The 26065-nt window shown below is 36.8% G+C and overlaps 1 protein-coding gene across 4 annotated transcripts in view; it reads left to right on the top strand.

The window, feature by feature from the left end:
• The window catches only part of VCAN (versican), a 97598-nt gene that overhangs the window by 43948 nt on the left and 27585 nt on the right, over positions 1-26065 (top strand). For 2 of the 4 annotated variants that reach the window (XM_063086464.1, XM_063086465.1), the window contains 5 exons: positions 7272-12509; positions 15766-15879; positions 18143-18256; positions 22966-23124; positions 24360-24442. In XM_063086464.1, coding sequence (XP_062942534.1) covers positions 7272-12509; positions 15766-15879; positions 18143-18256; positions 22966-23124; positions 24360-24442 — 5708 coding nt within the window. The remainder of the gene's footprint in view (positions 1-7271; positions 12510-15765; positions 15880-18142; positions 18257-22965; positions 23125-24359; positions 24443-26065) is intronic. The other 2 variants (XM_063086466.1, XM_063086468.1) reach the window with 1 other exon arrangement.

Raw genomic sequence — 26065 nt, forward strand, 5'->3', positions numbered from 1 at the left:
TTAAAGGATCCCTTCACTTTAATTGTGGATGTAGAATTTAGTTGGGGAGGTGACACAAAAAGATTAAAACAACTAAGAAATTTACTAATAGGAAACCCTATGCCATAAGTCCTATGACAAATCAAAGATATGGCCAGTTTGTGCTGAGGAGTTTTAGAAAAGATATATCGGAGAACTGAGAGCTTCAGCTGGATCATTCATAACCGGATGGGTAAAGTTTGAAGGAGGATTTATGAAGCATTCCAAGGAGGGGCTGGAGGGGTTTTCTTGAGTAAGTCTGAGGTGAGAATGAAGAAGACATTGAGTGAGATCGGGACGTGGAGCTGCTGGGCTCCAGTGCAGAGATGCAGGGAATGGTGACAGAGGACTGAAGAAAGGGGGCAAATGTGGGGCGGATTGATGGAGCTGTTTGGACACCCTGTATAAGAGGTCAGGTGGAAGAGGTGTCTGGAAACTGCTACCACCTTTTGATCAAAGAAGTGGCATAATTAAAAGTAAATTGGTGTTTGGTAAAGTTTAGCTTAGTAATTATAATTTTTCAGGGCTAAACAGGAACTATATATATTTATGTGAGGCCTTTGTTTTACTTTAGTGAAAGCTTCTACCTATTTTTAAATCCTTGATTCTGACCAAAGCATATTTATGATGTTAGGATATTTGGTAATTATCTGTCTGTCATCTACCTATCTATCATGTATCTGTTTATCTAGCAGAGGATTTCATGATGTTAGAGAACTAAAATGAAAAAGATAATAAAAGTACTGTCCTGTGGTTGATTTTTGTTTATTTACTCTAGTTTTTATCTTCTTTTTTTTTTTTTTTTTTTTTTTTGTCTTTTTTGTGACCGGTAAGGGGATCGCAACCCTTGGCTTGGTGTCACCCACACCGTACTCAGCCAGTGAGCACACCGGCTATCCCTATATAGGATCCGAACCCGCGGCGGGAGCGCTGCTACGCACCCAAGTGCTGCACTCTCCCGAGTGCGCCACAGGGCTGGCCCTAGTTTTTAATCTTCTAAGGAAACTTTTAGAAACCTAAATAACCTGACTTACATATAGCTCTTTATCTTAGTGTTTAGAAATTCTCAAAGGTTCCAAAATTACTTGATTATGCTCTCCAGGAAAGCACTTACCCTTTAAAAATGGGAAGTTATGAAATCTCTTGGGCCTTTTCTGTAAGCAAGAAGAGCCTCCACTCAATGATACCTCCTTAAGCACACTCAGCAGATGACTGTATCTAAACACATTCTTTCCACTTGAAGGAACAGCATTATTTGAGGATTATCTAAAACTGGAAAAAGAACTGATTCCCATTTATCATCCTCATAACTTGTCTACCTCAAAAGTGAGACCATTAGAAACGCTTAGATTGCTTATACACATAGGTTACCCTTTCTAAGCATCAAATTCATGAATTGAGGAATATTGAGCTTGCTCAGCCATGGGAAGGAAGGCTGTCAGTGTAAGATACCACGCTTGAGTGGTGCCTCAAATGAACCTCAGCTAGCAGAGCTAATAGGAGACGTGGTTCACAGAACCCAGTACTGACTTCCCAGTCTTTAGTTTCATCTCTCTAATCTCTGTGAGGGTTGGGTACCAACATAAAAATCACATGATATTCAGTTGCTGAAGTAATTAAAGATGCAAAAACATCTGATGAGATTTGGGGAGGGTGCTTGCATCTTGATTAGGAATGTCAATTTTTTTTAACCTATTGGGTTGGTGCCTCAAATTTTTGGTGTCTCAAATTTTGAAAATGTTGGGGAATCAGGATGTCTGAGACAATTTGCTCAAAATTTACAGGTTTTCTTCATTTTTTAAGGTGCCAGGTAGCATTTTATTTTAATTAAGTACATATTAAATGTGAGTGAAATTGAAACATTTGTTTCTGTCTGGTTAATGGATCTATTAGGTATGTGTCAGAAAACTTAAACATCTTTTAAAAAGAATTTCAAACTTTTTCTCTTTAAATTCTACAAGTATTAAGCACTTCAGAATGGTTGTCCATTGTATTTTTAAAGTAAAGAAAAAAAATCTTTTTTGTTATACATTAAAATGAAATGCGTTTTAATCAAGAAATGTAATTCTAATATATCTCTGCTGAGTAGATTGCTATTCACTTATGTTTAATTAAAAGCTCTTAAACTTAAATTGTGAAATTCCCTAAAGAAAACATGAACTTTAACCAGCTGCCTATGCATCTTAGCAACTATGTTTTGTGTCTGGTAATGGTATGGCTAGAAGACTTGTGCTATGTCTACAAAACTCTGCCTTGAAGTACTTAAAAATACCTGGTGAATAATTTGAGGTCAGCTAGCAATAAAGCTTTGTGTGAAATGCCATTAAAAAACCTATTAACCGTGGTACTAGTATATCCAAGTCAAGCTGTTAAAATACATTCATATAAACATAGAAAAGATTATACATACACTATGTAGAGTTCTGTGGTTTGACTCTTGAAATATAAATAAAAGTTATATTATCCTTAGAGTAAAATTCTAAAATAGAGCAGTCTTTTATAAGGACTTGTTCATCTAAGAGCTTGAAATGTCAATTACTCCATTAGGTTGCTGTGTTCCCACGAAATAGAACAGATCACCATTTTGGAATGAGATGGCTACTTTCACAATAGCACAGGTGTCCCCCACCCAACACCCCACAAAGAAAATTTTCTAGTTTGCAATAATTATAGCCCTTGCAATTCTCTAATAACGTGTGTGGTGTGTTGGGGTGGTGACAGGAAAGGGGGATGAAGTGGTAATTTCAGAGCATGAATAAACAAAGAGGGGTAAGTAGGACTTGGTGAGATGTAAGGTGGTAGTGACAGGAACTCGGCAGGAAAATAATTCACCTATCTCATAATGCTATACGTATATGTTATAGTAACGGGAACAAACTATACTGATAGAATAAAATGAAGATTGGTATGTAGAGAATCTGTTGGCAGAAAAATTTAACTTTAAAGCTTTAGGTAATGAACATTTCTACCACCCTCAAACCGATATTAAGGAATTCATTGAAACTATTGAGATGTTGACACAGCTTACAGAAACAATGAATATTAGTTGCTTAACTGTGAGAATATTTCTTTCACAAAAAAGGAATCAAAATAATTTCAACTCTCATTTTGCATCTTTGTTTTATTTAAGAATTCCCATTTAGTAGAATTTTATTATTTTTTTCTGGAGATCTAATGCATTAACTGTTGTCCTAATTGTTATGTGTATTTATTAACTATTGTCCTAATAACATGAGGATAATAGTTAATAAAATTGTATCTTACTAGAAATTTTTACTAAGTAGATTTTATCTGCTCTTGTCACAAAAAAACTGTGAGATAATAGATATGTTAATTTGCTCACTATAGTAAACACTTTACTATCAATATACATCCTATATCATCATGTTGTATACCTCAAGTATACTCAATAAAATTTATTTAAAAAAAAGAAAATTTGTATGCTAAGTAGCAAATTATTTTATTTATATGTGGATTTTTTCTAGTCACTTTATTTTGATATGTTGGTAGTTCTTTGCTCCTTGCCAGCTTCACAGTACAGTGAGAAACATAAGGTGAAACTGCTCAATACATTTGTTTTCTTCCATTCTGAAGATAAGTCAGATCAAATACTTAAGAGATGGGTGAAGCAAGGAATCCTAATCTAAATTTAATAATTGTTACATTTGCAATATGTACACCCAGAAAGTTTCCCTTTAAAATGGGGAGAAAAAGATTAGTCAGGCCAGTTCTCTAACTTATTGGCAAGGGCATTTGTTGCAGGGGGGCAGAGAGAGACTGGAAGGTACATTTGCGTCTCCATAAAGTTGATAAGCGAGTGTCTGCCACAGGGTCTGATACATTATAGGTCCTCAGTAAATTTTGTGCAGTCAGTTGGCTCCTGAGGAGATGGCACGATTAGAGTGCCGTGCATGGTTATGGTAGTACATTTAATTTTGTGTGTAAAAACCAATGTGAAACAGTGCCGTGTTTGTCAAAAGTGTGTGAAAGTTGTGTCTCTGATATGTTTGTATTGCTGTAACTAAAATATTGTGATACTTATTTAAGTTAGAAAATGGAATATACTGCATCCAACAGTTGAGTTTTTTTGGTGAAATATTCTGATATAAGGTCTAAAATGCTAAGAAAGTTCTCATAGGTTTATGAGCAATAGGAAGCATTAGAGTTCTTTTTCCAAGTGGAAAATGAACTAAAAGAATATTATATGTTGTTCCTTGGAGCTAGACTCAGAGAATATAAAGTGAATGCCATGACCTTAATTTATAGAATTAGGTAGACTGAATATCAGTTGATAGCTAACTAAATTGTATGAATTATTGATTTACAGTCAGTGTTCTTCTTTGTTTCCCTTCCCAGAAAAAGCATTTAAGTGGGCATCATGACCATCTGCATCTTTCTTTGCCATGTTGACATGAGACCCGTTGAAATAACTTAGCATCTTCTCTCTGCTTTTCACCACCCCACTTTTTTAAAGCCACCAGCATCATTCTTGACAGAACCTCCATCTGTGATTATTCACTAAGTAGATCATGGGATAGGTTTATATCAGTTTTATCTTTAAAAAGGAGGGAATTTGTTTAGAAACCCACACAAATCTATAATAGTAATGAATATTTTTACCCTGTTCTTGGCTTAAGACTTCATAAATATACAATATTGAGCAGTTATTTCCTTATTTATCCTCGTGTTTGGCTGGAAAAGCATGGCTGAGTGGATAGTTTTAACTTCACTATTTATAAAAGGGTACACGATGTGGTAGGGATTCTTTATATGCCTGACACTGACCCATGTTTCATATTTAAAATTCTTTCTGCGTTTAAATGAAAGATACTGTAGCACTAAACAGATGTAGACATGAATTTAGTGTACCTGTGTGTAATACTTCTTAATAGTGAATGCTAGTTTTATTTATGCCTAATGAAACAAAGTAAAAGAATTCCATGTAAAATGATAGTACAAGCAGTTGAAGGTAGGCACATTTCTGAAACTGCAGTTAAATCTCATGAAGTTGTACAGAATAGTTTAACTGAGTCTGGCTTAATTCAATTATATTAGTATTATCAAGACAGATACTTGATTTGGTGATAAGATAAAATTATTGATATGCTATTTCAGGAGATTCATTTCTACAAAAGGCATTTAAAATGTATTCTGTCACATAGTTTAAACGTTTTTTTTTTTGGTAGCACAAAGCCTGCCTTTGTGCAAACTGTATTAAGAAGATGTTATTACGTGATTTTATTGTGTCCTCTTTTAAAACATATACACTCTAAGATCAGAGTAATAACTTTAGTGACCTAATATTGAACAAACTTATTCTTTTTAATTATGTTTTTTAAAAAAGCAAGGCATTTAATCATTTTTTTGAGCTTGGAAATTAGGAATAGTTGCAACATCTTTGCCAGAAATGATTTGTATTCATTTTAAGTTTTTATAATACACTAGAATTATGCATTGATCTCTCTTTTCTAAATGGTAGAACTATTTTCTCATTTAATTGAAAATCCACACACCTCAGTTTATATAGTTGAAAAGCTGAGTTGGGGGTGGAATGGGATGGAGAATAAAAAATGAACTGTAATGTGTGAAAGTCCAATAAGAAGGACATATATTTAGGGTAAGAACAAGCCACCCCTGTAAAATAGTATTTTAGTGATATGATTTAGTAAAGATGTGGTAGGATACAAAGAGAGTTAATTTTTTTGTTTGCTTGCTTTTATTAGAGTGAAAGAGATAAATGTAAATATAGTATGTTTTCTGATTACATAAAATTTTTGTGGTCTTTGCTTTTTTTGTTTTTTTTTTAATTTAAAAAAATTTAAGGAGCTTCTGTATAGTTTGTATTGGTAATTCATATATTTCTATATTTATGTTGATACATAATAGACTAGAATACAAGCAATACTGATTCTTCCTCTGCAGTATTTTTTTCTTTTCTGATTTAACAGTAAATTCTGGATGTTTATCTCTCCATATGTGGTAGGGAGCAGCTTCTTGCAACAGGAACAATCCAGGAGAAAAACAGCTATTTCCTCCCCTACAGATGGGGGTGGGGGGCAGGGTTGGCTCCATCATGTTATTCCTCCTGTGCACTCGTCAGGTTCAGCCCCAGCACGTGTGGCACGGAATGGGGCTAGGCTGAAATGACTCCTGCAGTAGTGTTCCTTCAGGAAGGATGATGAGACACTGTGCAGTTCTTTGTCCTCTTCATGGGTCAGTGTATCCACAGGAACATTTCTGCACTGCTGTGTCACTGCAAGTAGGGCAGCTGCAGTGGCAGGACCCTCTCCCAGGGCAGTTCAATGTCACTACGATGAGGCTTCAAAATCTCCTTCCTCCTAGTGCTCAAGACAAGAAACTTTGCTGGTGCATTTCTGTTGGCAGAAAAGTCAATTGAGCTTAGTGATTGGTGCCATATGGCAATTTACAATCTAGAGAATGTTGATATGTGCTTTTGAAGTATGCTAGATATAATATTTAGACGTGACTCCTGAACTTTCTTTGGAGAAAATGTTAATAACAAGAATTAAAATTTACCCAATCCAGGTCACATCCTACAAAGGATAAAGGTGTAAAGATGTGGAAGGCTCTTCCTTCCCGGTCCTTTCAATGAGCTATCCCTACCAGAGCCCTCCTATGCAGGGCTTTCTGCTCTCATGTACAGGATATGGCTAAGCTCTTATGTCACTGCTGCAGTGGGTAGAGATTGTCATTGCATTGTGAAAGGGCTATAAGTAAACCTCTCTTACTTTTGTAAAAACAGTTTTCTCTAGGACACATTATGAAAAGGACAGAGGAATCTCTTCTCATTTCCTCATTGAATAGAAGGTGTCTAAACATCCCCTTACATAGGACAAAAAATTACTTTTTCTGTACAATGTGGTGAAATGGTCTTAATTTTTAATTTTTTTGCAGTTCATACAAAGGTATATTCCTGCATTTCAAGATTACCATGTATGAGTATGTAATTCCTTGCTTCATTTTAAGGACTTTATTGTTTTGTTAAATATGTAGAAGAGTTTTTTAGAATCTGTTTCTGTAATCTTAAATTGGGTTTCTTTTTCTTATTGTTAATATAAAACAGCAAATGTGGAGACTGAAAACCATGTGTAGAAGGGTGATAGCTCTTAATGTGAAAAGATTTGAATCCTTCTTTGTGTGTGTGAGTGTGACCAGCCTTGCTATCGATTTCTTCTGTCGTACACTGCCAAATCTTCTATTCAAGTATTGTGAAAACTCTCTGTTTTTTTCAGGTCAAATGAGTGATTTGAGTGTAATTGGTCATCCAATAGATTCAGAGTCTAAAGAAGATGAACCTTGTAGTGAAGAAACAGATCCAGAGCACGATCTAATTGCTGAAATTTTACCTGTGTTACCTGAGTTCATTGAAATAGATATATACCACGGTGAAGAAGACGAAGAGGAAGATGAAGAGTGTGCCAATGCCACTGACGTAACGACCACCCCATCAGTGCAGTACATAAACGGGAAACATTTAGTCACCACAGCACCCAAGGACCCCGAAGCCGCAGAAGCTAGGCGTGGCCAGTTTGAAAGTGTCGCACCTTCTCAAAACTTCTCAGACAGCTCTGAAAGTGATACTCATCAGTTTTTAATAGCTGAAAAGGAATTGTCTACTGCCGTGCAACCTAATGAATCTAAAGAATCAAGTGAATTGCTTGAAATGACCTGGAAGCCTGAGACTTATCCTGAAACGCCAGAACCTTTTTCAGGTGGTGAGCCTGATGTTTTCCCCACAGTCCCATTCCGTGAGAGAGAAGCCACAGAAGGGACAGAATCAGTCACGGAGAGAGGTCCTGAACTTGGTAATCTGGTGCATACACATACTAAACCTGTACCTGTGTCACCTGAAGAGTCTTCAGGAGAGGCTGCCATTGACCAAGAGTCTCAGAAGATAGTCTTTTCAAGGGCTCCAGAAGAAACATTTGGTGAAGAGACAGAAAAATATACTTCTACCACATATACTCCCAGTACAGTTCCAAGATCTGTGTCTGTGTATGTTCCAGAGGAAGGGTCCGTAACGCTAGTAGAAAATCCACGGCCTGATGACCCATTGTCTACCGTAGGAAGCTCAGTAGAAATAATTCCTAGACAAATTGTAGAGCTCTCAGGGAGTTCTTCAATTCCAATTCCAGAAGCCTCTGGGGAAGCAGAAGAATATAAAGATAAAATGTTCACCGTGGTAACTGATTTACCACAGAGAAATATTACAGATAGACTCATTACTTTAGACACTAGCGAGATCATGATCGCAGAAAGCCTTTTTCATGTTCCTGCCACCACCATTTATCCGGTTTCTGAACAACCTTCTGCAGAAGTGATGCCTACTAAATTCGTAAGTGAAACAGACACTTCCCAGTGGGTTGTCAATACATCTCTTGAGGGAGAGAAAAGGAAAGAGGAGGAGGAGGGAACTACAGGTGCAGCTTCTACAGTTGAGGTACATTCACCCACACAGGGATCAGATCAATTAATTCTACCCTCTGGATTAGAAAGTTCAAATGTAGCTACAGCTATCGACTCAGCATCTGCTACCAGGGAAAGTTTTATGTCCTTGCCAACCCCCACACAGTCTGAAAGGGAAGCGACAAGTTCTACTCTTGCCTTTACAAAGACAAATATTTTAGTTAATTTGGGGCCACAGACCACTGAGTGCAGTGGTAGCAGTCAGCTCGGGGCTCAGGTAGGGTTGACCACTCCCCCAGGCAGCCCTGTCTCTCTCTTCATGGAGCAGGGATCTGGAGAAGCTGCTGCTGACCCAGAAACTGCCACTGTTTCTTCATTTTCATTAAATTTAGAGTCTGAAATTCAAACCAAAAAAGCAGCAGCTGGCACTTTGTCTTCCCCTGTGGAAACTACATTCTCCTCTGAACCAATGGGACAAGTTTTGAGTACTGTGATGGAAGGAGAAGTTTCTGAAATTATAAGCCAAACGTCCAAGGAAAAATTGATTTCAGAGATATCAGGAGAGCCAAATCATGGGGCAGAAATCACAAGCTTTTCTACAGGTTTTCCTTTGGAGGAAGATTTCAGTGGTGACTTTAAAGAATACTCAACAATATCTTATCCCATAACAAAAGAAGAAACAGCAATGTTGGAAGGCTCTGGGGGTGCAGCATTTAGGGATACCCAGATTTCAGGGTCTACAATACCTACTTCAATCAATAGCAAACCTGACTCAGAAGGACCTGGTAGCACCTTGGTCAGCACTTCAGCCTTCCCTTGGGAAGAGTTCACAGCCTCAGCTGAGGGTTCAGGTGAGCAGCTGGTCACAGTCAGCAGCTCTGTTGACCCAGGGCTTCTCAGTGCTGTGGGAAACTTTTCTGGTACAGAGTCCCCATTTATTGACCAAGGATTGGAAGAAGTGGATGCTGTCAATGAAGCTGATGAAAGATTCACCATTTTACCAACAGCAGAAGCTAAAGCTACTAAAGTTCCAAGAGAAAAGGAGGAAGTGAAGGTCGATGGCACAATTTCAATGGGCTTTTCCCAAACTATGGAGCCAGCCAAATTATGGTCCAGGCAAGAAGTCAGTCCTGTAACACAAGGGAGGGAAAGTGAGGCAGCATCAGAGGAAAAGATTCAGGAGCAAAAGTCTTTTGAATCCCTCCGAAGCTCTCTTGCACCAGAACAAACAATTTTTGATTCACAAACATTTACTGAAACTGAACTCCAAACCACAGATTATTCTATACTAACAACAACAAAAACTTACAGTACTGATATGGAAGTGGAGGAAAAAGGCATTTCCTTAGTTAACATGTCTATTCCAGATCCAGATGAAAAGCACTTGGAATCATATACTACTCTCCCTGAAGCAACTGAAAAATCACATTTATTTTTAGCTACCACCATAGTGACTGAATCTATATCAGCTGAAAATGTAGACACAGATTCATCAATCAAAAAGGAAGAAAGCATAAAACCCTTTCACAAAGGTATGAGACCAACAATTAAAGAGTCAGATGCTGATCTCTTATTCTCTGGACTGGGATCAGGAGAAGAAGTTTTGCCTACTCTACCTACGGTGTCAGTGAATTTTACTGAAATGGAACAAATCAGTAGCACATTATATCCCCAGACTACTCAAGTGGAAAGTTTAGAAACAAGCATCTTAAGTGATATAACTGAAGACCATGAGAGAATGGGAAATGTTGCAAATGAGGTCAGATTGCTCATTTTCAAAACAGACAACACCTCTGCAGGTAGTGAGGGGGCATCCAGCACAACCTTCATAGAAATTCTAAGTGACACTGGAGCAGAAGGACCCACTACGGCACCTCTCCCTTTCTCCACAGACACTGGATATCCTCAAAATCAGACTCTCAGATGGGCAGAAGAAATCCAGACTAGTAGACCACAAACTGTAACTGAACAAGTCTCTAATAAGAATCCTTCAATGGCAGAAACTAAGGAAACAGCAACTTCTACTGATTTTCTGGCTAGAACTTATGGTTTTGAAACAGCCAAAACATTTGTTACATCAGCACCAAAACCATCTGACTTGTTTTATGAACATTCTGGAGAAGAATCTGGAGACTTGGATATTACTGATTTAGTCCACACTTCTGGAACTACTCAGGCAACCAGGCAAGGAAGCACCACATTTGTTTCTGATACAGCCTTGGAAAAACATCCTGAAGTGCCAAGTGCTAAAGCTGTTACTGCTGATGGATTCCCAACAATTTCAGTGGTGCTGCCTCTTCATTCAGAGCAGAATGAAAGCTCCTCCGATCCAGCTAGCACACTGTCAAATACCATGTCATATGAAAGGTCCACAGAAGGTGCTGCAGGTAGTTTCCAAGACCATTTCAGAGGATTCGAGGATTCCACTTCAAAACCTAGCAGAAGAAAAGCCACTGAAAATATTATTATAGATCTGGACAAAGAGGACAAGGATTTAATACTGACAGTAACAGAGAGTACCATCCTTGAAATCCTACCTGAATTGACATCAGATAAAAATACTATCATAGATATTGATCACACCAAACCTGTGTATGAAGACATCCTTGGAATGCAAACAGACATAGATCCAGAGGTACCATCAGGGTCACCTGGCAGTAACGAAGACAGCACTCACGTTCAAGAGAAGTATGAGGCAGCTGTTAACCTTTCTTTAACTGAGGAAGCATTTGAGGGCTCTGGTGATACTCTTCTGGTTGGCTATGCTCAGGTGACATATAATGAATCAATGACTTCTGAAGACAGAAGCCAATTAGATCACGTGGGATTTGACTTCACAACTGGGATCCTTGTTCCTAGCACTGAAACAGAATTAAATATTTTACTTCCCACAGCAACATCCCTGCCCATTCCTAGTAAAAGTGCTACAGTTAATCCAGAGATTGAAGGACCAAAAATTGAAGCAAAAGCCCTGGATGACATCTTTGAATCAAGCACTTTGTCTGATGGTCAAGCTATTGCAGATCAAAGTGAAGTAATATCAACCCTGGGCCATTTGGAAAGGACACGGGAGGAATATGAAGAAAAGAATTATGTAGGTCCTTCTTTTCAGCCAGAATTCTCTTCAGGAGCTGAGGAGGCACTGATAGATCATACTCCTTATGTAAATGTTGGTAGTATCGACGTTACACCTAATGTGATGGAAGGAACCAATTCTCCATATCACACTGATACAACAGCAGTTTCAGCGTTTGCAAAGTTGTCCTCTCAGACACCATCATCTCTACTCACAATTTACTCAGGCAGCGGAGCCTCTGAACAAACAGAGGTTCCCCAGCTAAGTGCTCTGCCAGGTACAGATGCCAGCTCATCTCAGATGTTTCCAGATGATTCTTTCAAGGAAGTTCATGCAAATATTGAAGCAACTTTCAAACCATCAAATGAAGAATACTTTCACGTAACCGAGCCTCCATCCTCATCTCCTGATGCAGAATTAGAACCTTCAGAAGATGAAAGTAAACCTAAGTTATTAGAAGAAATGGAAGCTTCTCCCACAGAACTAATGGCTGAGGAAGGAACGGAGATTCCCCAAGATTCCCAAAACAAAACCGGTGGTCAACTTTCTGGAGAAACAATCACAGTGTTTACCAGTATTAGAACACCCGAGGCTGGCATTGTTATTACAGATGGCAGTGAAATTAAGTTAGAAGGTGCTACGCAGTGGCCACATTCTACTTCTGCTGCTGTGACTTATGGGGAAGAGGCAGGTATCTTGCACAGCCCATGGACTTCTGAGAGGCCCACTATTCCTTCTTACTCTCTGGAAATAAAGCCTGAAACACAAGCAGCTTTAATCAGAGGAGAGGATTCCACAGTAGCAGCATCAGGACAGCAAGTATCAGCGAGAATTCTTGATTCCAATAATCAGGCAACAGTAAGCACTTCAGAATTAAATACTGAGCTTGCAACACCACCATTTTCCCTTCTGGAAACTTCTAATGAAACCGATTTCCTGATTGGCATTAATGAAGAGTCAGTGGAAGACACAGCAATTTATTTGCCAGGTAAGATCACAACATTGATAAATCTGTTTCCAAACCTGGAAACAGTCCCTTGGTCCTAACATAAGTATGTATATAATTTTTATTGTGATGTTAAATCAATAGAGATTTTTATATTGTTCACGTAACACCAGGCCAGGCCACAGTGTTGAGTCCATAATGAGATGCAATGAAAGTAAGTATAGATTATTTCTGGGCTTTACAGGTATACTTTGTACGTTTAGAAAGTACATACAATTGTAACAGGATTTGAAAGACAAAATTGTTAATGGTATAAAAATTTGTTCTTACAACTGAAGTATTGCTTTGTCATATGTCCCATGGTTATACGTCTTAGTTTTGAAAACAAGGGAAAAAGTTCTATTTTTTAAAACTCTCCCACTGATGGATGTTATTATGGCAATATCACAGTCTGTCAGGCCTTTAGCATGTGAGAGTAGTAGATAGCTCTAATAAATATTTTGCTAAGTTTGTGCCATCCCAATTATCAGTTCATACTTTTATGTAATTTACTTGCTTGAGATTATCTACATAATGATTCTAACACAGTGCCTAGCTGCAGTGGGTATTTATTTTGTACATATTTGCATTGTGCCTGTTGAGAGAAGATTTCTGTTTATTGGATGTACAGAAAGCATTAATTTAATACTGCTTCGTATAGACCATCTCATCTGATCTTCACAAAAATGTTATAAAGCACATATCATTAGCCCTGTGTAAAAGGGTAGGACATGGAGATTCAGAGAGTAACTTGCCCAAGGTTGCACAGCCACACCATGGCAAAAGTAGTATTTGTACTCAAATCTCCTCCATTCTGAAGTCCATGATCTTTTCACGGCTCTTTACTGGTTTCTGATATGGTATAAAATGAACAATTTGATACTCAGTGATATATAAACCAGAAATCTTTGGATATTTACTTTGTAGGATTTATTTTCCTCTTAATCTAGTCTGAGAATGAGAAGTCAGCTTTAATGGTGTTTTCCTAGAATGTTATTATTGGAATACCAATGTCAGTGGAATCACAAATAGCCATCACCACCTAGCTGCTACCTAGAAAAAGAAAAAAAGAAATAATTATCTTAAGGGCTGTGCTGGTTGAAAATATATGTTTCAGTTTAATGAATATGTTTTATGTCATGGCTATTGTTAAGAATTATTCTTCTAGCAATTTCAATATTATTTTTAGTGCCACTAATGCTTCATTTTGATGTGCTTTAGAAAGAGTAAAATAGTCAGAAAGTGCAATTTTTTATAAACGGCTTGAAGTATTTTGTGAATAAAATTGACCAAAGGTGGTCGACATTGGATTTTTTTGTTGTCCTCTGTATTTAACCTGCAAATTATAATTTAGTAATCTGGCCAATATTATTGCTTCATAATTTAGTTGAAATATACTTCAGGTCGTTGAAAATGTGATATAAAAATAATTAGTAATAATTATGTACATATAGAGTTAAGCTTAACACATGATTGAGAAACATGTACCAGTTATCCAGTCCACAGTGTTTACCAAGATCTGGAGTTTGCATCTTCATTGCAAAACAAATTGTCACTTTAGCTTAATTCAGTGAAAAGCAGCTCATATGGGATTGCCTGGTCTCCCTCTTGCAGATTCAGCTTTCAGAGGTTAATACAAACTGTTTAGGGAAGAATAAAATTAATGAAAACAGAACTTTTCTCCTAATCAGACCACTTCAAGTTCACAGAAAGACCCACTTTCTCACCCAGTCCTTATCTCATGGTCTCGGTATGGTGTGTAGTGTCTGTGGTGGGAATAATAATAGTACTTCACATGTGTGTGGCACATCACAGTCTTACAAAGCACTTTCACATAAGTGTCATCTTGATTCTGCACAGAGGGCAACTTGCAGATATGTAGTTGACTGCAGCAATGTCATCTCAGCGGTGTACTTTCAAATGCAGAAAACTAAAATTGGTAGGGAGATTTTAAATATTTTTGGAATTATAGGAGAAAGTGTCTTTAAAAAATTGGGGTAGTTTTTGGAGAAGTTGTTGTCCACATTTGAATTAACCTAATTTAGATGTGAACCCCAAATATGGGAATGTGTAGCTATCAAGTCTTTCTAATCATCCGGAGTTTACTTAACACTCGGAAAGTTTGAGTTTGACTTTCTTCTGTGGGAAAGGCTCGATTATTTATTGCCTATAGCAGTACCTTGTTTAATCCTGATATTCCTTAAATTAATGTTTTATGGGAAGTAAGACACCTTCTTTTCATGTGTAATTGTTTTAGGGTTTCAGACTTAATATTCTTAAAAATATGTTTGTATTCCATATATAATCTGTTTTATTTTAATTATTTTGTAAAACTTTCAACTTTCATTTGGATTCTTGAACATTTCGAAAGTTAAGCAATTCTGAAAAAATATTCGAAGAGTAAATGTAAACTCAATGAAAATATACTTATCCAAGCAATATCACAATAAAATATATGCTTCGAATGATGTAAGGGTATTTGCATTTAGAAAATATGTTTTAAATTGTCTGTCCTCATAAATTTATGTCTTTGGCCTTTACATTTATCTTCTAGGAGTGTCAGTTTTATTTATGTTTTAATAAGAAAATTGTAATAAAAATTTGGGATTTCATTTTAGGTTAGGTTTTTGTGTTGGGGGTTGTTTTATACAGTAGAGTTTAATCCATGTGTTGCTTTTCTTCAAGTATAGTTTAAAGGAGTACATTTGGAACGTGTTTTTGGAAAAAGCATATTAATGTAGCAGAAGAGACTTCAGTGCACACTTTCGAAGAAAAACAGTTTCTGAGCATTAAGTGGTAAAAGGCAATAATAATTCAAATGATGATAACAAGCCAATCTGCTAAAAAGAATGCATGTTCTGTGTATTCAGCCATTTCACATGAACTAACCCCGTTTAAAAGAATACATTTTCCATTCACTGTGCACATACGTGTAATCATTTTTAACTAAAATCAAATGCCATTATCATGCCAACTAAACTGCAGTAGAATATATTAGTTGCCAGATACAGTATACAAATATTGTTTAAAAATCATCATGATTGAATCCCAAAAATGAATGAATGCAATTTGTAACAATTAGTTATAATGCCAAGAAACACTCCAGTGAGTAAAGTTAATGTTAATTTTTATTTGTAGTAGCTCTAAATTTCTATGGTAAAGCTTATATTATGGTAGCAATAATGCCATTTTATGCTAAAATACATTGAAACCTTAGAGATGAGCCTAATTACTTTTTTTACTTTCCTGAATATGGTAGGACCTGATCATTGCAAAACGAACCCATGCCTTAACGGAGGCACTTGTTATCCTACTGAAACTTCCTATGTCTGCACCTGTGTGCCAGGATACAGTGGAGATCAGTGTGAACTTGGTAAGATCTTCTTGGCTTAAAGTGTACAGATCTTTTCCAGAAGATACATTGGAGGAGAATTTATATTGTCGAATAAATCAAAGATTTCAGGGAAAACCTATGTGTAGATTAATTATACGTTAAATGAAGTTATAGTTTGAGAGCAATTAATTAAGGCCTGGGAAAGGGGGACAGCTGTTTACCGAATTCTGTTAATATATTCAAGACTCAGTGAGGCTTCCTGAGGTCAGCTCTGTCTTCTTGTGGTTTTTACAAATAGGCTTTACAAATGTACAGATGCATAGTCACAAAAAATGTTAATCTGTCCCCCAAATCTGTATATCAATAATCAATTTAAGTACAGTTTTTTTTTTTTTAGAAAGCTATATTTAAAAATTAGGAAACATAAATAAAAACTAGGAACTTTTAGTTCTTATGTTTTGGGATAACTTTGTCCTCTGATGTGGAAGGGGAAGACCCGCCTGTGACTCTCCCAGCAACCAGCCTAACCTGTTTCTCAGGTAGTTGTGTGATTTCTATCCTCCTCCTGTCTTTTGGGTTCCAAGGAGTATAAAGGACTCTTTACTAAATCAATTCCTCTTGCTCCCATGTTCATTTATTTTTCTTAAAAAAAAAAAGGAGGGGCCCAGGTTTTGATTTGGCTAAATATAGCCCCTCTGAGAAAAAAGTGATGGAATATATTATCCTGGTGCTCCTTTTAGAGGTACGTGAATATTTTCTTAAAATGTTAAGATAGCCCACCAATAACACTTTAGATTACACTAAAATATTGGGGTGAAATTCCAACATTCATATTAAAAGAGTGCTCATCTTAAAAAAAAACGTCAACAGAATCAGTGAGCTCTACTTGTGTGTGGAGTATAGAGATAGCAGTAGATAACATGTAAGGAATAATTACAACTTAAATATCAGATTTATATTTATAAAATCATCTATCTGGTCTCCGTTCTGTTTTATACTAAAATCAATTTAAATAACTTAATGAGTTAATATATGTGAAGCTCTTAGAATGGTGGCGGGCATTTAGCCAGCACCGTAAAAGTGTTTGATATCATTACTATATAATATCATCATTACTAATTAGACCATTACTTTAGGTAAGAATCCATTATACAACTCTTGGAAATTTAACTTGCCTTGTATATTGATTTCTTAAAATATTCTTTTGATTTAATATAAACACTGATTAAATTTTTAGTGCAATTGCAAAATGCTATAGGAATAGAGACATTAATTTCATCAAAGGAGATCACAGAGGTCTATGTAGAAAGATTGCATTTGACATAGATCTTCAAGTTGGGGAGGATTTGATAGGTGGTGGAGGCAGACATGTACACAACAAACAAAAGCACATTGGCACAAGGTGCAGAATGCATTTGAGTGACTGTAAGTATTCAGGTATGCCTACTTATGGGTTTCTGGGAGGGAGACATTGGGAAAGAGTACTAGGAAGGAGCTTAGTTCTAGAAGATTCTGACAGGTCTGAGAAGGCCCCAAATCCAATGTACTGAATAGTTTTACTCCATACTCCAGTCAGATGATTTTGAGTCTTTAGTGTGCATCAGAATCACCTGGAGGCCTCGGGAAAACGCAGATTGTTGTTCCTGTCCCTGAGAATCTGAATCAGTAGATCCGCGGTGGGACTGGGAACGTGTATTTCATATGTTCTCAGGTGACACTGCTGCTGCTGGTCCAGGGATCACACTGTGAAGACCACTGCCCTAGGCAATGCATGGAATGTTTGAAAGCAAAAGAGTGAAATTATCATGACTGTGTCATGACAGGCAGCAGAGTGAAGGGTATGTTGGAGAGGAAAGGGCCCAGAGGCGGTGAGGGTATTAGGTAGTTTGAGTTTTTCACATGCAAGGTAATCAGAACATGAACCAGGATTGGAGATGGGTAAGCTAAGGGGATTCCTTATTAGTTTTAGGGCTCGTGTGTTTGTCTAATAGCAATGGAGACAATGATCCTACTCTGAATATCTTTGAAATTTTCTTAGGATTGCCAGATTTAGCAGATAAAAATACAGGATGGCCCGTTAAATTTGAATTTCAGATAAAAAAGGAATAATTTTTTCAGTATAACTTTACCCTAAATATAGCATGGGACATACTTATGCTAAAAAATTATATATATCTTTAAATCTGGAATTCAGAGCTAACTGCCCGTGTTGTACCTTATCTGGCAATCTCACCTCACACTAAATAGAATTCTTTGACTCTTTTTAAAAGTATTTTTGTGGGCTTTTATAATTTTATTTTAGATTTTGATGAATGTCACTCTAACCCCTGTCGGAATGGAGCCACCTGCGTTGATGGTTTTAATACATTCAGGTGCCTCTGCCTTCCGAGCTATGTTGGTGCACTTTGTGAACAAGGTAAGAGCTATCAAAACATTTGTGTGATGAGCATTATTGAGGTTATTAGCAACTTTGGCCTTACTGAATATTCTTTTCTGCAGAGGAAATCCACAAGTTACCTAAATATGTTGCTTTTCCTATTGTGTGGATAGCTTGGAACATCTGAACCATAGTGTTGACTTAATTATAGTTGTTTTGCTGATAGATTGGAATTGCAAACAGGCACACTGAGCTGAATTTCAGGACATCAAGACAGCAAATGGAATATTGGTGTATGTTTTCTTCCTGGAGACAAACTAGGCATCAATCTTAATGTGACTTGTGTGCCACGGAGTACTGAATTCAATGTTAGTTGCTTTTATTTTCTCCCCTTTCACACTTGAAATTCAATGGACATATTTTTCATAGTCAATAATATCTGGAGAATGAGTTGATACAGTTGTTAGAATACATTAGCTGGCTTGGCACAAAGATATTATGAATCTGCTCACCAGGAAATTTTCCTTCTAAAGAAGCATCTACTTTTTCTGAATGAAAGAAAGGCCTGTATTCATGATGGCTTGAATCTCATGATCCCTGTAATTTGCATTTTATGGGCAAACTGAAAGTGTATTTTAGGTGGTTAATGGTAACATTTCTTAGTCCATCAATCAGAAAGAGATTGCATGCTCAGCACACTCAGCTTTGGAATGTCAGTTTCCTCTACTTAAAGTCATACAGTGGTTTGGCTTTGATAAAAGTGCTCAGTGTCAAACTTCCATTCCACCAGACAAAATGAAAATGTATTAGACACTCAGACACATTGGTCTGGCCCCACATTCTGTTTTGTGGTGTTAATCTGGATGTCACTACAATTAAAGCTAAAAGGAGCGATATTGAATTACCATTCCAAGGGGATGAATGATGGCTAAGTTTTTAGGTGTCTTTTTTTATTATTGCATATTTAAGTCTGTTTGTTTTAGCATTTAAATATGAATAGACCAAGACAAACCCTCTTCTTAAAGTAAAAGGTAAGAATGATGTCATTTGTTGATGAAAACAAAAGGTGAGACACTTGAAACATTCAAATATGTGAAAATGATTCTGGCTTCCTTTAGTTCCAAGTACAGGGAGTGATTCAAAAAATTGTTTGTTCAACAAGTATTTATTGAGCACCTACTGTTCTCCAGGCACTATTCTGGGCACTGGAGATAGAGCCCTGAGCAATACAGAGTTCCTGATCTTGGTGATTTAGCATAACTCTTGGCAAGAATTTAAAAAGATATTAATTGTTGCATACTTTATAGTATATAAAATTTTTCCAGGCATATTATTTTGTTTGGTTGACACAGCATTTCTATGCATTAATTAGGCTAGAAATTGAGGCTCAGGGAGGAAAAATGGTGTTTGATATTACACAGCTAGTAATTTGATATCACACAGCTAGTAAATTATAGAGTAGAAAAAGTGAAACTAACCAGCTTAACTCTAAAGCCCAAGTTTTTCTCTGTCTCCACACTTCTAAAGTAACTCTTAAAGATAAACATTTTATTTATGTATCTGACAGATTGAGTGGTAACATTCTTGGAAGAGACTTTGGAGCCAGTTTTACCTTTTCCTTCTTTTTTAGAAAGAATACTAAAAAGGAAAAGGTTTTAATTTGTTCCTTTCATTTCTGGTGCCACCTAACTTTTAGGCACATCCTATTTTATCTTCAAACAGGTTTAACTTTTATCCACATTATTTGCTGAGAAACGTCTATCCCAGTCTGTTTACCCAGTGCAGCTGTGCTCCTGTGATTTATTGCCAAGATACTTGAAGATTTTTTTTCTCCTCTTTTCAGGTTGCCTAAGAACAAATGTTTTCTTCATTAACAGCAGTATTGTTGTCTAAACAGTTTTCTATCCAAAGTTTGTTGATGACTGGGTCATTGTTTCTTCAGCTGACCTTTTCTGTTCTCTGCAGTAATAACTTCCCAAGTCTCTGTAACTCTAAAATAGGGGACAGATTTTGGTGGAATGATAGCAGATATAAAATCTAGAAAAGGGTCTTGAAACAGTAGAAAGAATTCTGCATGCACAGACTGTCCAAGTCAAAGTCAATGACACAGCTCGCCAGCGAGAAGTGTCAAAGTGTTGACAAATTTTTAAGGCTTGACAACCATATATGTGTTGAGGTGTTGAAAATGTTACCTGTACAGCATAAAAAGAATAGATTTTTAGTGAAATTGTTTAAGAGTGATAGTTTCAGCATTTATGGTCATGAACAAGCATTGTGTACACTACCAATCTGGGACTCTGTATCGTGACTTGAGCACTGCAGGGGTTTTAAAGCATATCATGTGTTTCCGTATGTCGAATGGTTTTTAAGAAAATGTCATCCAAAAGGATTGCCTTTTAATAAATGAAATAGTTCGTCTTAATTTTAGGTAAGGTTGAAAAAACAAATAGACGATTTCTGAGATCTCCAATCAGAATAGCATCCTGGAAGATGCTGCTTGACACATAATCCTTCATTACATATTTGTTGAATTCATGAATAATAAAATTTAAATGAATCAGTGTGGATATTTGGCTTTTTTTCAAAACACAAAAAGCCACTCTGTTAAGTTGCATTTGCATGTGTAGTAATAATCACTGGGAAGCTATGGTTTAGACAGTACAGATAAATAAATATTCTCAGCTTGGTTTTAACAGAAACTCTGCCACTTATTTTTTGGACCCGTGTTCTGATAGGAATATATGCACCTGCTAACTGAGAAAGGCATTATAGCAATGACATGGTCATGGATCTAGATTTTATGATTGTTTGGGTTTTTTTTACACGAGGAAAATTGCTTAATGATAACCTGTTTTTATGTCAAAAGACAAAAAACAAAATAAAACAAAACAAAAAAGAAGAAAACCAAACTAAAATCATTTGGGTTAGTAGAGGATAGGAAAGACTCTTCTACAGATTTTTTTTCTGTTGTATTATTTAAGGAGTTAGGATTCTCTAGAATTTTAAACTGTGTGTCTTAAATGATAATTTTCAAGGTTAAAGAAAGCTGTGCTATGAGAATATCACATTATTGATTTTGGCAGTAAGTGTTCTAAAAAAATTTCCAGTTCTTCTTCCCTATAAATTACACCTTCATATTTGAAGATCTGTTTTTTCCACACCTCTCCCACCTCACCTCTAAATTCTTCCAAGTGAACTTCCCAAAAGGAAAGTTATTTTATTCAAGTAGTCACAATTTGCTTCATTTTGGGATGCTGAGTGCTGCTTTTATACCAAACCATCTAGCTGCATCTTGAGTCCTTTCCTATGAGATTTGGTGGTCTCTAAACAATACTTTAATAAAGCTCAAAACTTCCGGCACACATTATTCCAAACAGTTAGTCAGCTGGCTATAACTAAACAACAGGACTGATAGACTAAACTGAAATAAAGACTGCTCTCAGAGATAAGCTGCATCTGTCGTATGATTATGGTCTAAATCACTGAAGCCAGGAAAAAAATTAAATCTCTCAGAATGCGTCCTTTCCCACAATGATAGAAAGAGGAATAAACTAAGTTAGAGGAGACAATTTGAGTTTCATTTTGGCCAGATCCAACATATAAAACAAGCATTTATTAAATCTAATAGGCTTTTGTTCTTCAATCAGTAAAATTAGGGGAGGGGGGATGCTTACTAGGTAATCTGGAAGGTTTTCTTGGTGCCTAAAATATAAACTGCAATTTTGTTAGTTTTCGTATATAACTAGTTCAATATATTTCTAAGGTATACTTTGTGAAAGTCAAAATTATTTCTGTCGATCATTATTTAATATATATAGCGTAACCCCACCTATGTGCGGGTGAGTCTGAGGGAAGATTACCCATGAGAATACAGTGCTATGAACAAGGCTACTTTCTTGTGAAAATGCATTAAAACTAGCAAACTAGAAAGTTTAGCCGAAGCTTACTGCCAGTGTAAAATTTAGATGTATTTGAAAAATGTTTTCATCCCACTGGAATACCAGTTATGGTGTGCTTGTTGGGAAAGAGAAAAAAAAAATGCACACATGTACACATATATATACATACATACACTGTATGTATATGGCTTGGTGGAATGAGGGGGTACCAACTTAAAGAACTTAGGTTATTTCATTTTTCATTAACTTAAAATCTTGATGCATTTGCACTGGGAGTTACCTATTTTCCCAGAAGCTGCCTACTCATGAAAGACTTTTTTCTCTTTGTAAATCTTACATGACAAGAGCCTGTGACCTCCCACATATCTCTCTGGGAAGTGGGAAAGGAATACTTCCAGAGACACTTTGAAGTCGTTATGCAAATAGAGCGTTCATAACCCTGTTAGCTAGAATTCTTATCTTATCACTTGAACGATTCTCTTAGAACAGTTGTGTCAGTAAGGAATTAGCCCCAATTGCTTCACAAGTTAAGTCAGCAGACGCTGCAGCCGAAGAAATTTTGGCTGGCTCCTTCTCCAGTCTTCTCTCCTGCCCTAACTGGCTTTAATCAAGGAAATTGCACTTAGATACTGTCTTTTCAGTCCGAATATCTGCAGCCACCCACTTTTCGGGAATCAGTTGGGCTGGAATTATAATAATGTCTTTGTCATCGTGACCAAATTTTATGAATCATTTACTTCAGGGACATTGCATAGATATTGGCTTGGATATCCTATTAACACTTGGATTGGGGAGCCAAGTTTGAATGACGTAGGTGAGTTTAATAACCCCTGCCTTGTTTCTTTCCAGACACCGAGACGTGTGACTATGGCTGGCACAAATTCCAAGGGCAGTGCTACAAATACTTCGCCCACCGACGCACATGGGACGCGGCTGAACGGGAATGCCGTCTGCAGGGCGCCCATCTCACGAGCATCCTGTCTCATGAAGAACAAATGTTTGTGAATCGTATGTACCAGATAGGCACAGGTTTCCGGCAACCTCACTTGTTCTCACCACTTAGTTTTCTCAGTATCCAGCTGAAAAGAAATAGCTTTCTCAGTCGTGATTCCACTAGTGAAATCCTTCATCTCTGAACTACCTAAAACCATCTCACCTATAAGAGTCCCCCACTTTGGGGAACATTCAACTACAGTGTAGGAAGGCATTGCTTAATGTGCCAGCAGTAATAGAAGAAACAGCATGTTATAGGTTAAATCATATAAAACTGCTATTTGGTCATTTTTTGACTTACAAAAATATGGTTCAATGTAATTCTTACCCTGGTTTCCTCCATGGTCTCTATTTGGAATATTTGCATGTGTTATCTAAAAGAAAAAGTTGCTTTCAGTTATTTTTATCCTGGTAGTTAAACTGAATTGTTAATAGCATCCTAATCTTATCCTCTGTGCATATTGGTTCTTGTCCAAGTTTCTAATTATTTTTGACCATAGGAAGTGAACTTCATATTAAGAATATGATTAGGTACAGATTGAAAGCTAATAAAAGTTAACACCATAGCAAAGAAGGAGGCAGCTAGTTTTTATGTAGCAAATATGTAGAATATTTTTTGCTCACGAAGTGTTTGATGCTCTATTAAATATGTTCTCATGGTGCCTACTGTCTTTTGGAAGTTTGATTGTTCATTTGTAATTTGGATAGAGGTTCATTTAACTTTATTGCATGATATCCTTGCCAATGACTCATCTCATGGTAAAAGTAAATATTTTTTAGGATAATTTTGCAGAACTGTCTAGTCTAAGTGTTCACTGTTTAAAACACTCAGAGAAGAAACCTGTGGCTTTCAAAGTGAGGGTAGTATGGGTAAGATCTGACACATTTTATTGGGTCACTGAATTTTTGCCAATGGCATTGCTTAAAAAAGGAAATGAAAAATTTTATCACGAGTAAGTATGGAGAACAAATATTTAGTTATAATAAACTGCTAGGAAAATTATTGTCTATGTCTGATGTTTTAATGTTTCACAGTGTTAATTAGCTTACTAGTTTAAAGCACACTGGGCAGAAGAATAAGATAATTAGGAGAGGTTTTTTTGTTTTTTTTTTTAAATACAAGCGGCTAACTAAAAATCCAACCAGAAAAGAGAATGCATGATTCACTCTGAAAATAATTTTCTTTGATATATTTTCATCCGTCTGTGGGAAAGGTAGTAAAAATATCTGTGTCTTCCCACATTTCTTAGGTGTGGGCCATGATTATCAGTGGATAGGCCTCAATGACAAGATGTTTGAGCATGACTTCCGTTGGACTGATGGCAGCACACTGGTAAGATGCTGATGGAAATGATACCAATTCCAGGAACTTGGCACTGTGTGTTGATTGCATGCTACAGAGAGTGCGACAGAGACTGGAGGCAAGTTAAGTGACTTGCTTAGGGTCACTCAGTGAAACAGGAAAGGATTAGAAAAGAGTTCCAAGCTTACTGATCCAACTACCAGTGCTCCCTCCACTAGCTCTGGTTCTCTTTAAAAGAGGAGTGTATCAGATTTCCATTGAACCAGAAAACCAGATAATCAGCAGAATTTTCTTGGGTCTGTCTCTCAGGTTGTTATCTTTTCTTTTTATAGCTTTGGAGTAAAAAGGAAAAGAATAAATGTAAGAGAAAAGGCCTTTCAAAAAATACGCTTTCCTCTTATGTAATTGCACTGGAAATCTGCTATAGGCATGGCTCATTTTTATCCAAGCAAAAATGCTCATTCTTTTTTTTTTATCTTAAAGATTATTGATTTATGATTTCTCGAATCTCTTTCCATTCAAACACTGCTGACTAATTATATATGTTAATTTTTTTTCTACTTCTTAAAGAAGTGACTTGAAAATGCTGGCCACAACTTTGAGTAGGCTACAGTAGGTTCTTAAATCAGAGCTGGTAAAGCTGTTTTGAGTCATTACTAGTAAATGCAAATGAATCTAATTCTCTAGAAACAGTTCAAATGTGATTGGCTCTACTAGTGGGACTCAGTGCTGGCTGTTCAGTAGAATCACCGGGGGAGCATAAATAAAAAGCTGGTGCCTAGGCCCTCAGCCCAGATTTATTACAGCTAAACCTCTTGGAGCTATATTTTCTAAGTGTTCCCCAGGTGATCCTGAAATGCAGACAAAGTTGAGATCCACAGGATTTGATAGTAAGCGTAAATTAGTTTCTAAATTAGGTAAGAGTATAAACTGTAAATAATTTTAAAGTGTTTTTGTGTGTGTGAATTACTTTGGCACTTAAATTTCACTTATTGCCTGGCACTCGTCTGGATTTAATGAGTTTGACAAAACGTGAGGTTCCTTCTAGAATAGATGCCAAAGCAATCTCTGCTTTTGGAAGTTCTTCTCTGTTCAAGGAAGCTTCTTTGTGCTCTTATGAATACACCCCAAAGTTCATCTCTGTGTCAGCCACTGTATCAATCATTTGCATGTGTTTTTTCCCTGTAATAACCCTTAAGAGGTTATTAGGTTTTTCTTTGCCTGTTTTACAGGTAAAGGAAAGGAAAGTCAGTCAGGTTGAGCTATTTGCCCAGAGTCACAAAGCTATTAAGTGGCAAAGCCAGTTCTTGAACTCATCTCTAAAGCCACGGTTTCTTCTGGCTGGTACCACCTTGACTTTAAAAAAAAATATCCCTAATTACTTTGAGCAACCCAGGATAAAGCCTGGCTTGCCTTCTCTGTCATCATTCTGTATAAATCAGCACTATTTGCCATTCAAGTTTACAGGTAAGTTCTTTGGCATGAAGCAGAAAAAATAGGGAAAGGAGATTGTTCTTGAAATATGTTCCCCATAAGATATAGGAACCACAGCCTCAGGATCAGTCATCTTATTTATTTTCCAGTTATTCTAGCTGGATGGTGTATCTGAGCTGTTGCTTCTGTATGTTTTCATTTTGCTGTGCCTAAGGGGGA

The sequence above is a fragment of the Cynocephalus volans genome, chromosome 2, assembly GCF_027409185.1.
Source record: "Cynocephalus volans isolate mCynVol1 chromosome 2, mCynVol1.pri, whole genome shotgun sequence".
In the NCBI taxonomy this organism is placed as follows: domain Eukaryota; kingdom Metazoa; phylum Chordata; class Mammalia; order Dermoptera; family Cynocephalidae; genus Cynocephalus; species Cynocephalus volans.